The sequence below is a fragment of the Typopeltis vanoorti genome, chromosome 12 (assembly GCF_054136105.1).
Source record: "Typopeltis vanoorti isolate ZY-2024b chromosome 12, IOZ_Tvanoo_1.0, whole genome shotgun sequence".
Lineage (NCBI taxonomy): Eukaryota > Metazoa > Arthropoda > Arachnida > Uropygi > Thelyphonidae > Typopeltis > Typopeltis vanoorti.
This window is the reverse complement of record NC_143560.1, coordinates 131830760-131846601: the sequence shown is the minus strand read 5'-3', so window position 1 is coordinate 131846601 and position 15842 is coordinate 131830760. Positions and strand designations below refer to the sequence as shown.

At 35.1% G+C, this 15842-nt stretch overlaps 1 protein-coding gene across 1 annotated transcript in view; it reads right to left on the bottom strand.

Annotated features, from left to right (window-relative positions):
• LOC150101230 (MAM and LDL-receptor class A domain-containing protein 2-like) overlaps window positions 1-15842 on the bottom strand; it is a 1363156-nt gene that overhangs the window by 653775 nt on the left and 693539 nt on the right. Inside the window, exon 26 of the mRNA XM_090402193.1 lies at window positions 6403-15499. Within this exon, the coding sequence (XP_090258319.1) occupies window positions 6403-15499 (9097 nt within the window). The remainder of the gene's footprint in view (window positions 1-6402; window positions 15500-15842) is intronic.

Below are 15842 nucleotides of genomic sequence, written 5' to 3'. Positions count from 1 at the left end.
CGATATCCAGGAAAAGGAAAGTCACTAGTGGAGTGCCTCAGGGGTCTGTTTTAGGGCCATTACTGTTTAACTTGTATATTAATGACATTGCGTAAGATTTGGATGGAGATATTCAGTTGTTTGCAGATGATTCAAAGTTGAGACGAACCATAAAGAGTAGTGAAGATGTTGTGGCCTTGCAAGAAGACTTGAATAAATTGAGTGTAAGGGCAAGCAATTTTGGATGTGAGTTCAATGTTGCAAAATAGAAGGTTTTAAAATTTGGAAAATAAAGATGGGATGCAAATTTATGCTTGGTGAGAATATATTGTTGGAGGCAGAGGAAATAATAGATCTGGTGGTGATAGTGGATAAGGATCTAAAATTTAGGGAACACATCGCCAAAATTGTGAAGGCAACAGAAAGACTTCTGGGAATGATGCAGAGCACACTGACGTGTAGAAGTAGGGAAATTCTTGTTCCATTGTATAAGGCTTTGATTAGGCCACACATGGACTATTGTGCCCAGATTTGGTCACCGGGTTTTCAGAAGGATGAGGAGATGTTGGAAAGGGTCCAAAGGCGACTGACTAAGGTAGTTTCTGACCTCTGGAATGTTGAGTATGAGGAAAGATTGAGAAGATGTAATTTGCAGAGTCTGGTGGAGAGAAGGAAGAGGGGAGATATGATAGAGACCTACAAGTTGGTAAGGGGTTGTTTTAAGATCAATGGTGGAGAAGTTCTACAGAGAATAGTGGGAGATCAGGGGAGAACCCTGAACAGTTTCCATGTATGATCAGAGGTCATACCTGGAAACTGTATAAAGAGTGTGTGAGTATTTGAGTGAGAGGCAGGTATTTTTTGTGCAGAGTTGTGAATAATTGGAATGCCTTGTCTGAGAGTGTGGTGTCTGCAATTTGTTTGAGTGTGTTTAAGACATGGTATGATGAGATGTGTGTGTGATAAAAGGACCTCCCATATGAGTCTTTGACTCCACAAGGTCTTGTTTAATAATAATAATAATAATAATAATAATAATAATTACTGCAGACATCAGAGCCTCCATAGATGAAGTCCTTGGGTCAGAAAGACCCGGGTTCAAGTCCCATCAGTGACATGAGAATCTTTAGCTGGTTTTTCGATGAAAGGTGAATTAGCCAGTCTCATACAGAGGGTGGAGGTTTTTTCACCAGAAAACTCAAGTTTTTTTTTGTTCCCCAGAACAAGCAAACTGGCTGCATGAACACACAGGGATTAAAGTCATGCAGCAGAGGAGTGTTGAACCAGTGGCATTAATTCATCGTAAGCCTCTCATTAGGGGGAACTCAATGCATCCTAAGGGATGGATAAGAAGGATAAGATAGGAAACAGACATCATAAGTTGCTTGTTGAAGTTGACTTTCAGTTATATTCTTTTCTTTTAGAGTTACAAGGTGATCAGCATTCATTTTAAAAATTTATGGAATTTACAACCGTGTTAAAAAAAACTTTTTTATTATTCCCGACATTTCGATCTTCACATCAAGATCATCACACAGAGCATACATCAATATACAAGACAAGCTGAGTTACATTATTAACTGTAAGCTAAAGAAACAATGATTTGATCACATGTTATTCTACTGGCATGACCTCGAGTGAAAAAAAAAATTTACATCAAGCTAAATTCTATTTACAATGACAGGAATAAACATTCTTTCAGAAACAATGATGTCCTAATTTTAGTATTACAATTCTTATTTTTGCTTTTATGTTACTGGATTTACTACAGTCCTGTTTATAGTTGTTCTTAGTGAGGAACATTCCGTGGGTCGAATATATACCTTCCATATGTTTGGGATTTTTAGACCATCATTATTGTTCAGATTGGGGTGGTTGATAATAATCTCACATGCTTCCTTAAATTTCCGTTCATACCATGTTTTAGTGCGATGTAGACAGCTTGTGCTTTTCCAGTCAACTCTGTGTAAGGAATTCAGGGCATGATCAGAAAGGCCAGCTTCACCATAATTATTATATTTAATGTGTTGTTTATGTTCTTTTTATCTGATAGGAATTGTGCATCCTGTTTCTCCTATATATGGTATGTTGCAAGTACAATAAATCTGGTATACTCCAGGGTGGGTTAGCGGAGGGAGTGGATCTTTGGATGAGTTCAGTAAGCTTTTTAATTTTGCAGGAGGTTTAAAGGTGGCTTTGAGGTTGTATTTTCGTAGTACTCTGTTTATTTTGTCTGACGTTCCTTTAATGTAGGGAATGGTTACAGTTTTACTGTAGTCTGGTTTGTCTTTGTTTTTTATTGAGGTTTTGTAGAGAATTTTATTAATAGTGTTCTGGCTGTATCCATTTTTTTGGAAAGTATTAAAGATAATTTTAAATTCGTCTTTTAGTGTCTGTTCATTGGAACAGATCGTCTGTGCCATGTTTTTTTGGTGGTAGGAGTTTATGTGTATATATTGTCCCGTATGTGTCGGTTTCCAGTAAACAGTGAAGGAACGACTGCCAGAGGGAAGACTGTGACAAGTGTATCCAGAAACGGAAGTATGTTGTGTTTTTCCATTTCAATTGTGAATTGTATGCGTTATTGTTGTTTGTTTAGGTGGCTAAGGAATGTGTCTAATGTCTGGCAGCCATGGAACCAGATCGCAAAAACATCGTGAATGTATCCAAGCCAGAATTTGGGTTTTAAAGGGGACGAACCTAAGATAAGTTGCTCAAAATGTTCCATGTAAAAGTTAGCAATATGGGCGGGGGATAATGGCGAGCCCATGGCTGTACCTTCTTTTTGTAAGTAGAAGGCGTTTTGCCATACAAAATAACCTGACTGTAATACATGCGCAAAGAGCACCGTGATATCTGGAGAGAATTTGTTCTGTAGGAGAAGGATTATGTCATTGATTGGGACATTCGTGAAGAGGGCAGAGACGTCAAAACTGACTAATAAATCATCTTTTTCTAATGTAATGTCTTTGATGGTGTTTATGAAGTGTTGTGTGTTTTTGATATAGGAGGGGGAATGACCTACCAACTCCTTGAGTGTTGCTGCTAATTTTTTGGCTAAGTGACACGTCGGGTTATTAATTCCTTCAAGTATAGGTCTTAACAGTGTGTTTTCTTTGTGAATTTTCGGTAGCCCATAAATTCTTGGGGAGTGTGTGTAGTGAGGAAATAGTTTTTTGACTGTATCTCTGTTTTTTTTTTTATTCTGTTTGTTGGGTTGTAGTTAACTAATTTGTATGTGTTATTGTCAGAGACCAGCAGATTCATTTTTCTACGTAAGTGGTATGGTTTAAAATAATGGTGGCATTTCCTTTATCGGTTTGTTCGGATTTGTTTTAAGTGATTTTATCACTGTTAATTCGTGTTGCTTGTTATTGTTTTGTTATGATTTAAAATGTTAGCAGTTTTTAAACGTATTTTGTCAGCTATGTTATTAGGGATGAATCTTAGGCCCCTTTCAATATTGCACATAAATTCAAGTTTGTTTATTGATTTTAGTGCTATAGCAAAATTTAAACCTTTGTTAAATACAGAGATTTCGTCTTTGCTTAGAGCATGGTTAGATAGGTTAACTATGTTATTATCCCCTCTATTGCTAACTTTTACATGGAACATTTTGAGCAACTTGCCTTAGGTTCCTCCCCTTTAAAACCCAAAGTCTGGCTTAGATACGTTGATGATGTTTTCGTGATCTGGTCTCATGGCCGCCAGACATTAGACACATTCCTTAGCCACCTAAACAAACAACACAAATGCATATAATTCACAATTGACATTGAAAAACATGACATACTTCCATTTCTGGATACACTTGTCACACGTCTTCCCAGTGGCAATCATTCCTTCACTGTTTACCGGAAACCGACACATACGGGACAATATATACACATAAACTCCTACCACCACCCAACACAAAAACTAGATGTCATCAACACGCTAAAAAACAGAGCGCAGACGATCTGTTCCAAAGAACAGGCACTAAAAGGCGAATTTAAAATTATCTTTAATACTTTCCAAATAAACAGATACAGCCAAAACACTATTAACAAAATTCTCTACAAAACCTGAATAAGAAACAAAGACAAACCAGACTACAGTAAAACTGTAATCATTCCCTACATTAAAGGAACATCAGACAAAACAAACAGAGTACTATGAAAATACAACCTCAAAGCCACCTTTAAACCTCCTGCAAAATTAAAAAACTTACTCAACTCATCCAAAGACCCACTCCCTCCACTAACCCACCCTGGAGTTTACCGGATTTATTGTACTTGCAAAATACCATATATAGGAGAAACAGGACACACAATTCCTATCAGACAAAAAGAACACAAATGACACATTAAATATAATAATTATGGTGAAGCTGGCCTTTCTGATCATGCCCTGAATTTCTTACACAGAGTTGACTGGAAAAGCACAAGCTGTCTACATCGCACTAAAACATGGTATGAACGGAATTTTAAGGAAGCATGTGAGATTATTATCAACCACCCCAATCTGAACAATAATGATGGTCTAAAAATTCCAAACATATGGAAAGTATATATTCGACCCACGGAACGTTCCTCAGTAAGAACAACTATAAACAGGACTGTAGAAAATCCAGTATCTTAAAAGCAAAAATAAGAATTGTAATACTAAAAATCGGACATCATTGTTTCTGGAAGAATGTTTATTCCTGTCATAGTAAATAGAATTTAGCTTGATGTAATTTTTTTTTTTTTTCACTCGAGGTCATGCCAGTGGAATAACATGTGATCAAATCATTGTTTCTTTAGTTAACAGTTAATAATGTAACTCAGCTTGTCTTGTATATTGATGTATGCTCCAGATGGTGATCTTGATGTAAAGATCGAAACGTCGGGATAATAAAAAAGTTTTTTTTAACACGGTTGTAAATTCCATAAATTTTTAAAATGAATTTCAGTTACATTGATGATAAAAGAAAAAAAAATTGTGATGTTATCAAGACATAGAGTAGTGCCTACTGTGAAAGGAAGCTGTTCAGTGACTGAATTAACTTTGACAGAGTGTCACTCTGAAGACAGAGTCTCAGGGAAAACACTCTTCTTGATGATATGACCAAGATAATGTTCTTTCTTTCATTCGTTCTTTCTAAAATAATGGAAAGAACCATCAATGGCCATCCCTTATACTATCTTGAAGATTTTCATCTAATAAATGACTGATAGTATGAATTCCATCACTGTCGATCAACAGGGGATATACTAACCTACATCATCCATTTCTGGACAAACACCATGGAAAGGTTTTGTGAATCTCAGGAGATTGCCGCTGATATCTCCGCTGAGGACTGCAGCTGAGGACCTCTCTTGATGAGTCTTTTGACTCCTTGGAGGTCTGAATAATAATAATAATAATCTCCAAGACATTTCACTGAATTTGGCACAAAGGTCTATTAAGTAAAATCCTATCACTTGGTCTGTCCTCTAATTTCTACAATGGGATAGCCAGCTTTCTGACAGGACAGTCATTTCAACTGATGGTGGACGGCTGTTTATCTTCTAACTATACAACTCATGCTGGAGTCCAACAAGGCTCTGTTCTTTTGCCCACTCTCTTTCTTCTGTACATAAACAATCTACTCCAGTTGACTGCTGATCTAGTATATGCTTTCGATGATGAGAGCACATTGCACTCCTCCTCCTCCTTTTCGTTTGGCAAACCCAGCAAAGCACAAATCACCATAACCTCCAGGACTCTAAATTTCAATCTTCAAAGCATTGATCAATGGAGTTTGGATAACATTATCAACTTCAATTAGCAAACAGCTCTGCATTATTTCCCACAGAAAATGAACCCTGTTCTTCCAAGTTTACCCTTGAACATACTTAAATCTCTATTCAATCACTATGGTTAAATCTCTATGGTTAAGCATTAATGATAACAAGTGTGAAATGATTTGTCTGATCTCATTTCAATGAATAAAAATTCAATGGATCCATCAGTCACAGGCTGTAAAGAATTATACAGGCATTTTAAATAAAGGCTCATTTAGATGATTTCAGCTAACTGAGCCTTTATTTTTACTTTACATTAACTGTTTTTGCTCTTCTAGAAGATGACAAACAAATATAAAATGACATGAACTGATTAAAACTGAAAGAGGCAGGGAAGAATTGCAATAGGCAGAATGATGGATGAATTTGATCTCCAGTGATGAGTTTTGTAACCTCTAGAAAGTCCAGTAATGAGAGTAATATTAAGAAATATATATAGAAATGATAAAACCTTCTTTCTATAAAAGATATTTGTCATTAAGGATAAATTTCATATGCAAATTAACTTAGTTCATATGCAAATTAATTTAGTTTGCAGACTGACCAATATATATCATATTCTGTTTACATTAACTTCATTGATAATTTTTATACCTCTACACTATTTTTTACTGACCTGCAATATGGTGTAAAGGAAATATCATCAAGAGCAATGTTATCTGAGGACTGCGATCCTGCTTTTCCTTCAATGATGATTTGGAAAGGCTTGTCATATCTGAGCATGGCAGCTCCTCTCTGCCAGTATTTACCCTTCTTACTGTTATTATTCCAAACGGGTTCTAAAGGTCCTTTGTTGTAAAATCTTACATAAATGGTCAATTCACAAACTGTCTCGCCAAACCTATAATAATAAAAGCGCATCTGGCATGCATTTAGAATCATTGGTTGAAAAATATCAGATATCAGCCATGCACTCATATTATATGTTACTGAGTCTTTGTCGAGATGTAACACTGCAAATGTACCACTGGAATTTGAGTACGTATGATCAAACAATGGCACACCTGATACAGAAGAATTTGCTCCTGTTCTTAATATCCAATTAGTATGATCCTCCTTATCTTTTGCTTGATGAAATATGCCTAACCCATCTTCAAAATTTATTAATATAAACTCATCGCAATCTTCCTCATCACTTGAATCTCCACAGTCATCTGTCAAATCACATCGGTAAGTAAGTTCAATGCAAGCTTTGGAGTTTGTACATAAGAAATGACTTGACCGTACACAGTGTTCTTGTTTTGGTTGAGAAATATTACAGTTATTAAACTCAAAATGATCAAGTGCTAAAAAATTTGGAGAAGAGAATGAAAATGAGTCCTCATGAATATTAAATCTAAGAGAGAAAGAATCCTTTTGGCGTCCAATACCAATCAACCCATTTTTCCATTCATTGCTCTCAAAAATAGTCCAGAGATCAATTATTTCAGTACTATTAAGAAGCAGTTTAACTGAGTCATAGGTTGATATGTGCCAAAAGCTAAATGTACATGTTGTGGCTGAAGATGAAAATCTGGGACTAATAAATTCTGTTAAGCCTTTAAGCTGCTTATCCTTCGAGTCATAAATAACAAGGTAATGGCCATCGGAAGAATTTGTTGTTATATCTGTTTTAGGTAATCCAATAGTAGCTAATTCTTTTATATTTTTTGCTATTTCAAATCTTGTGATAACCACATGTGTATTATCTGCTGGGGTAGACATATGATACCATCCACACTGTGAAAGAGTTTCAAAATTGCATAATGAAGGGCAATCCTGCTCATCCTTGCCTGATTTACAATCTTTCTTAAAATCGCAAACCTGTGAATAAGGAATACATGAATTGTCTTCACAGGAAAACTCCAATAACGCTTTGCATTTTCCTGGAGGTTGGACAGTTGGAATAGGTGTAGTAATTTGTGCATACAAAGGTTTACATTGTGGAGTAAAAGAAACATCATCTATTGCAATATTGTCTTTATAGTAATTTCCAGTTTTACCTTCCAAAATAATGAAGAAATCAATTTCACTGGTTAATACTACATCTTCACGCTTCCACTCATCCCCTATTTTTCCAGATACTGTTTTTAATGTGTTAGCTCTGTGTGAAATCTCATGATGTAAAATCACATTCAATTTAGTGGCAGAATTCTGCATGTGATACCAAAATCTAAAATAACATTTCTTTGAATTATCTGCTAGAAAAGTAGTACTAGAAATTCGAGCAACATGTGTTTGTTTGATTTTATCCTGTGGCATATACAGATAGTAACCAGAACTATTTCCATAAGTATGATCCCTCTGTAGACCAGTATCATCTGATAACATATTTCCTGAAATTCGGGTCCAGTTTGTGGTGGTATCTATTATTTCATGTTTCCAGTTACAAAGGCCCTCTTCAAAATTACATCTTTCAAGAAAATTAGAGCAATTTGTTTCATCAGAGCCATCTTCACAATCCATGCTAAAGTCACATACAAAATTTATGTCAATGCATCCACCATCTGCACAGCTAAATTCATTCAATTTACATTTACGAATTTCAGGTAGTGCACAATTAATAAAACTTATCTCATCTAAGGATATATAACTGATACTTTTTTTATCATTCTCATAGTGTGTATGCTTGGCAAGAAATTCCAGTTCCCAAATTTCTTTCTGACGGCCAATGCTTACATTCATATTCTGCCAATGATTTTCAGTGTTAACAGACTCAGACCAAATGGGATTGGAATGATCATTTCTAATCAAAGAAAGATGCAATGAGTTTTCACGGATAGGTGATGAAGAAATATAGTAATAAAAGTTAATTTCACACATAGATGAAGAGGATTTCAGTATAGGAGATCTTAGAGGAGCCTTATCTGAAATAAATCCAACTCTTTTTTCACTGAAAAGATAATAACCTGTTGAGGAAATATCTGTACTAGGTCCTGATGTGTTTGTTGATCCCTTCTGGCGTATCCACTGACCACTGCTTTTATCTTTCCAGCCACATAAAGGATTATCATCATCATCAAAAGTGCAGGTACCACAGTGTGTTTCATCAGACTGATCATCACATTGTGCAACAAAATCACATACCATGGTAGCACTAATGCATTGTCCAGAAGCACATTTAAACTCCCAATATGTGCAGTTTGTTATTATAGGCAAACTTGTAGAAACTACTGGTAATTCTGGTAAACTAGTATCTAAAGCCTGACAACCAGAAGTAAATGAAACATCATCAACAACCCAAGATCCTTCTTTTCGTGAACCGACTGAAGCTTCAATAATAACTTCAAATGGTCCTTCTATATGATTCAAAGGAATCCTAACTCTTTCATAAAACTGTCCAAATGGTTGTGAAGTAGACCATTCAGGTTGCCATCGTCCCTCATATAAAGACTGTCTAGTGTACACAGCAAGGGAACCAATACCTTGATAATTTTTATAATCTACATGCTTAAAAGATGCCATATATGTATAGAAGAATCGGAATATACATGTTTCCATTAGTTTTTCCATGACAGGACTAACTAGATGTGCAACAGTCCCCCTCTTCATTAATTGTTGAATAGAGAAATGTAAAGCATAACCATGAATAGAATTGCGAGTGTGATCTCTTTTTGGAATTTTAATATTTGGCTCAGAACCTGAATTTCTCATCCACTTGTAATCTGTTCCATTCAAATTTCTCCAGTCACAAAAATCACTTTCAAAATTACATCTCCCTGGATAACTGTTACAACTTGCACGTATAACACTCTCATCAGAATAATCTCCACAATCATCTTGAAAGTCACATAACAGCTCCTTTGGAATGCAATAATTGTTGTCACACAAATACTCATTTTCTTTGCAGCTAGTACCAGTGCCAGAAATATGAGGAATCGCACAATCTTCAAATCTGATATCATCAATTGCAATAATATTATATAAAGAAGACGCTCCATTTACTTGTAATATAATTTTAAAATGATTATTAATACGACCAATAACAACTTCTCCTAAATGCCATACACCACTCTGGTTTCCTTGTAAATTGAACACCTCTGTACTTTGAATTTGGTGTGCTGCTTTGGTAAATATTGTAATGCCTATATTAGAAGCAGTATTCATATAGTACCAGAATAATAGTTTACACTGAGAGGAAGCCTGTGTAAGAAGAGGACTGATGATGTCAGCTTTTTGTTCATACCAATAATTATATTTTACTAATAGTCTCAAATAATGACCTTTCCCTTTTTCTCTGTAAGTGCGATCATCTTCTGGTTCTTTAAAATCCTTGACATTTGTAACATTCCAAAAGAAATTATTTGCAGAATTTGTATCATGATTCCAATTACACGTACCTTTTTCAAAGGTGCACTCAGTCCCACAATTCATTTCATCAAACTTATCTTTGCAGTCTGGATAGAAATCACAAAGCTGAGCTGATGTAATAAAAGTATCTCCATCATCACATGGAATATCAGGTATTACTTCAGATATAACATGTGGACATATGTCTAATATTACATCAAGGTCATCAATAGCTACTAACTGTTCAGATAATCCAGAAAAATTTGCTTCAAACACAAGTCTATATTTCTTCAAACTAGTAATATCAGTATTGTTCAAGAATATTTGATCGTAGTACCATTTAATTTCATTATCATGATTCCATGATTGGAGCACTTCACTTTCTCCTGACTGGAAGAACTTCATTACTGAAAGAGTAGGAAGGGAGCTCCCATTGCGGAAATACCAATACTGTAAACATAGATTAGTATCAGAAATGAAATAAGGTGACCACACACGAGAGGAACTTAAAATATTATGCTTGTTATATGTATAGAGATATACACCAAATGGTGTGTTTAGAGTTACATCTTTATCTGGCGCACTTGATCTTGTTTTTCCAGAACCCCTCTCCCAAAACAAGTGTGAATTATTGTTGTCATTTTTCCACATACACATATCTTCTTCAAAGTTGCATGATCCTATTGGCTGGCATTCTTGACGTACAAAAATATCATCAAGAGCAATTGTTCCATTTTTAATGTTTTCTCCAACAACAGCTTCAAATACATATTGGAATGGCATTGGTGGAAGAGAAGGAACTCTTAACTGTACTCCATGCCATTCATCACCTTCATCACCATTTCCTTTCCATAACAGACCTCTGTAATCTCCATACTTTATAAAAACTTGAAGAGCACCTGCTCCCTCACCAAGAAGGTGATAAAAAAATTCTATACAACGCCCATCTTTAAAATATATTCCAGAATCCAGTCGAGCAACATCTCCAGTTTTGAGATTCTGGGTGTTATTAATAAAGAAGTAATTACCAGATGGAGTTCCAAATGTATGATCTATCCTTGGACCTGACGTTGAGCTTCCATTACCAACAGACCATGTAAAGTCTCCTTCAGGATCATTTGTGAATCCACATAAGTCATCTTCAACATCACACACAACATCATGTTTTGGAGGACAGTGTCCTGTATTTAAAGAGAAATCATCTAAAGCAATATCACCATTTTGAGAAGTCTGTCCATCAAAAAAAATCTTCAAAGATACATTGCTTCTAATGTGAACTTGAGAATAACTCCAAGTTGGTCCCTGATTCCCTCTCTTTATCCAAATTATTTGAACTGGTTTGTCATCATGAAAATTCTGTAATCCAAGCTGAAGACTCCTTACACCAGAACCATACAAGTAAAACCAAAACTTAAAGCAAATTCCTTCAGGATCTTTTGGCAAGGCATTAACTGAAACTACTCTTGCATTCATATTATTTGCTGCTTTTGTGCTGTTGTTAACAATTAAATAATGGCCATGGGTAGATAATGTTGTGTGGTCAGTTTTTGGAATAGTGGAATCTGAATTATAATGACCATTTCTAATTTCCCATTGGTAAAGTTTGAAGTCAGGATCATTTTCCCACATGCACATGTCACTTTCAAAATTGCAGTCAAAAAATGAAGGTGGATATGTTGGTCTCAGTGGTAGTTCAGTTGTGATAGGAAGAGTTGTAACTCCACACTGATATTGCTGAAGAAGTATATTATCAATGGCTATTCCATGACCAGAATCACTGTCTTGATCACTGTGAACATGTGCTACAAAAGCAAGATTAAAATAGTCTCCAACATTAGTAATTCTTATGTCTGTTTCTGTGTAATTCCACTTATCTGTGTGAATTGCTTCATTTCTAATATCTAATATAACTATCCAGTCATTACCCACGCTTAATTGCTGCACATATAGAGAAGAATTCACTACATTGAACATATTAAACCAAAAGGAAAGGCAATAATCTGAAAGTAATTCAATATCTTCACTAATTAGCATTGCTTTGTTAAAAGTGGTCTGCTGTGTGATATCAGCATACATATAATGACCCTGAACAGTAAATGTTAAGTCTACTTGTGGTCCTGCTCCTAATTTTTTATCAGCACCTGTTCTACGAACCCAGTTAAAATCATTTTCATCTATGCTATTTTCCCACCCACAACTGTCTTTCTCAAAATCGCATGATACTGGATCCGGGCACATTCCATCTAGAATCTGAATATCATCAATGGCAACGTATCCTTCAGAACTACTTGTATCACTTTTTCCTGCAATTATTACTTTAAATGTTGGAAGAGAAAGAACCGTTACTTTCCCAAGTCTCCAAATCCCCATATGATCACCATGACTCTTCCAGAGCAAAATTTCTGATTCTCGATCTTTGCCAGTATACTGAGAGACCGTAAGTGAACCACTGGCTCTGCCAAACATGTTGTACCATAAATGAACACATAACTGGCCAGTGTTATAAAAATATGGTGAAATTAGTTTAGCAATTTCTACATATTGTCTTTTTGGAAGGTACAGAAAATACCCAAACATAGTGTTTGTACTATGATCTGTAGCAGGTTTTAGTTTGGAAAAGTTTCCATTTCCTTGACTACGCACCCATCCTATTCTGCCGGTATATGAATGAGTCCATCCACATAAATCCTCTTCAAAGTCACAGACTGTTGTCCCAGGACAAGGACCATCAATTAGTTTAACATCATCAATAGCAATAACTCCTTGCTTTCCTCTCTCTGAATTTGCTACAATACTTATATAATAAGCAGTAGAAGAATTAATGTGCACATACCCATGAAACCATTTGTTTTCTATTCCACCATTTTCTTTCCAAACTTCTGAAACAGAATTTGAATTAATCTTTACTGAAAGGATACCAACATTTTTTCCAAACATGTGATACCAAAAAGAAAAGCAACTGCCTTCATTCCCAGTAAGAGACAGTACAGGACTCATTAATATTGCACTTCTCCTTCTATTTTTACTCAAATTACTAGGATCAACATATAAATAATTTCCTTTTCCTGTTGTATGGTCTGATGTTGGGCCTGTAAAATTAACTACATTCATTCCATTTCCCAGCTTCCACTGAAAAGATCTACTGTATTGATGCCAGAAGCAAAAATCATCATCAAAGTTGCAATCAACTTGTAATTGTTTTGGGTCACAGTTCAAAAAGCTGATCTCATCTATTGCCATAAAGTCATCATAATCCCTTAAGTACCCAGCAAATGATAGAGTAGAACCATGACTAGATTTAGGCACTTTCACTTCTTGTTTAATCCATTGTTTGGTGCTACTTTCTGAAATCCACAAGTAATCACCTTGATGAATTAAGGAGAGTATTGAATGAAAATATGCAGAAAATATGTAATACCAAAATGAAATCTCACAATGGCTAGAAATCGGAGGTAAAGGAGGACTAACAAAAGAAGCTTCTGAAGCAAAAATTCCAGTGCTTCTGGATATATGCATATAGTATCCATCAGTAGCATTATAATCAGTTTTAGGTTTATTGGTAGCATTTATAAGCGAGGATCTTTCACGTATCCATTGTTCATTCCCAGTACTTGTATCAATCCAATTACAGGTACCATATTCAAAGTTGCAAGGACCACAGTTTGCTTCATCTGATCCATCTTTGCAATCAAGAGTGAAGTCACAGACTTTAGAGTTATCAATACATATACTATGATCACTACACTTAAATTTACCTCTGCAGGGATCACGTGTTGGTGGCTCAAATGTTGTTGCTGGGATGGGAAGGGAACCATCATAAGGCAAACATTCTGGAGTAACAGAAATGTCATCAATTGCAATATCTGATAAAGTGTCATTACCTAAAACTCCTTCAATTATGTAATGAAAAGGTCTGCTCTCATCACTATACACTATTGCTCGCTCCCATACTTGTAAGTCATTTCTATTTTTAAGCCATAAACGAGTCCAAGACCATCCATTTTGCTCAAATTCTGAATAAACTCTTAAACCAATGACATTTTCTCCATAAAGATAGTAGTAGAATCTTAAAACACAAGAAGAATTTTCCTTCACCAAATAATTTGGACTATATAACCAGGCAAGATTTTTTTTAGAACTTGTATTTTTCCACTGAAGGACAGCATATTTTCCTGCAGAATTCAGGCCCTTTGTATGATCATTTAATGGTCCTGTATCTCTGTTGTTGCGAGTGATTTTTGAAGAAACGATTGTCCAGTGACTTTCTGATGAAGAATTAAATGTCCAGTCACAGCTTCCTTCGTTGTCAAATGTACATGGTTTTGAGTAATTTCTGCAAATCATGGGCAATTCATCAGTACCATCCCCACAGTCATCAGTTAAATCACAGAGGAATTCTCTTGGAATGCAAGCCAAAGTATCTGTGCACAAAAATTCATCATTAGTGCAATTTCTAATACTTTTTTTAGGTGGACTGCAATTTTCAAATGATATATCATCTATTGCAAATGAGCTGCTTGTATAAACATAAGTTGAAGCAAAAATCTCAATATTGAACTCTGTCATTACACTGCCAATAAAAGCAATTCCAAGATTCCATTTAGTATTTGTACTTTTTGCAGTTATTTCCCATAAACTACCCATACTGTTTGTATCAATGAATTTTCTTATTTTCAATCTACCTGCTATATTGACTCCTCCAACGATAAAATACCAGAAAACCATTCTACAGGAAGAATATGCCTTTTTAAATCGATGTTCATCAGATGGACTTCTAAGTATTTCTGAATCACTATAATATGATGAAAAAAGCATATACCAACCGAATGTTGTATTAGAAGTATGATCAACTTTAATATTTCTTGAAGCAAGTCCTTGGGTACGCAGCCATCTACTTTGTGAAAAAGCTTCTACATTTGTCCAATCACAGTCACTATGTTCAAAGTCACAAGATCCACAGTGCATCTCATCCTCTAGTGTAATATTACAGTCTACTTCAAAGTCACATACTTTAGAATATGGGATTGAGATACCACCTTGCTTACAGTCAAAAGTGCCATTCTTGGGCACAGAACAAATGTTGGGTATTATCTCAATGTCATCTAAAGCAATATCACTAAGATTTCCTTTAGTTATTCCAAACAGAATTATTTGATATTCATCTTCTATTTCCTTATTCTGAAAGTCAATATTAAGCTTAAAATTTATCCATTTGGAACTTAAGTTATTTTCTCGTTTCCAGAGCAGTATATTTTGTGTGGCTTTTTTTATGGAATTAAATGATGTCAGATTAACTCCAAAGGTTCCCATATCAGCACCATACATGTGCAACCAGAAAGATAAACACTGTTTCTGAGAGGATAAAGTAAAGTATTCTGATTCCAAGGCTCCTATTAGATTTCGCTGATCTTCTCTGTTTGCTGAATGAAGATATATATATGATCCTAAATTTGAGGGGGAAAAAAAAGAATAAATAAAGACAAATTGTAACTACTCTAAAAGTTCATTAGCTTTAAACATTAAAAGAAAAAATCTAGAATGAAAATTAAAAAACAAAAACTATATATATTATTATACACAGAGAGATAAATAACCACAATGATAGAAATTTAAAAAAATAAGAAAATGGTAGGATATATGAAAAAGAAAAGAAGAAAATTTTCAAACGTCTGTAATCATAATTGAATTTTTAAAATTTAATTTTCTTAAGTTACTGTTCTTCTTTTTGGCTACATGTTGATGAAAACACCTGTTGTACTGAGTTACAGTGAGTCCAAAGTTGTTATC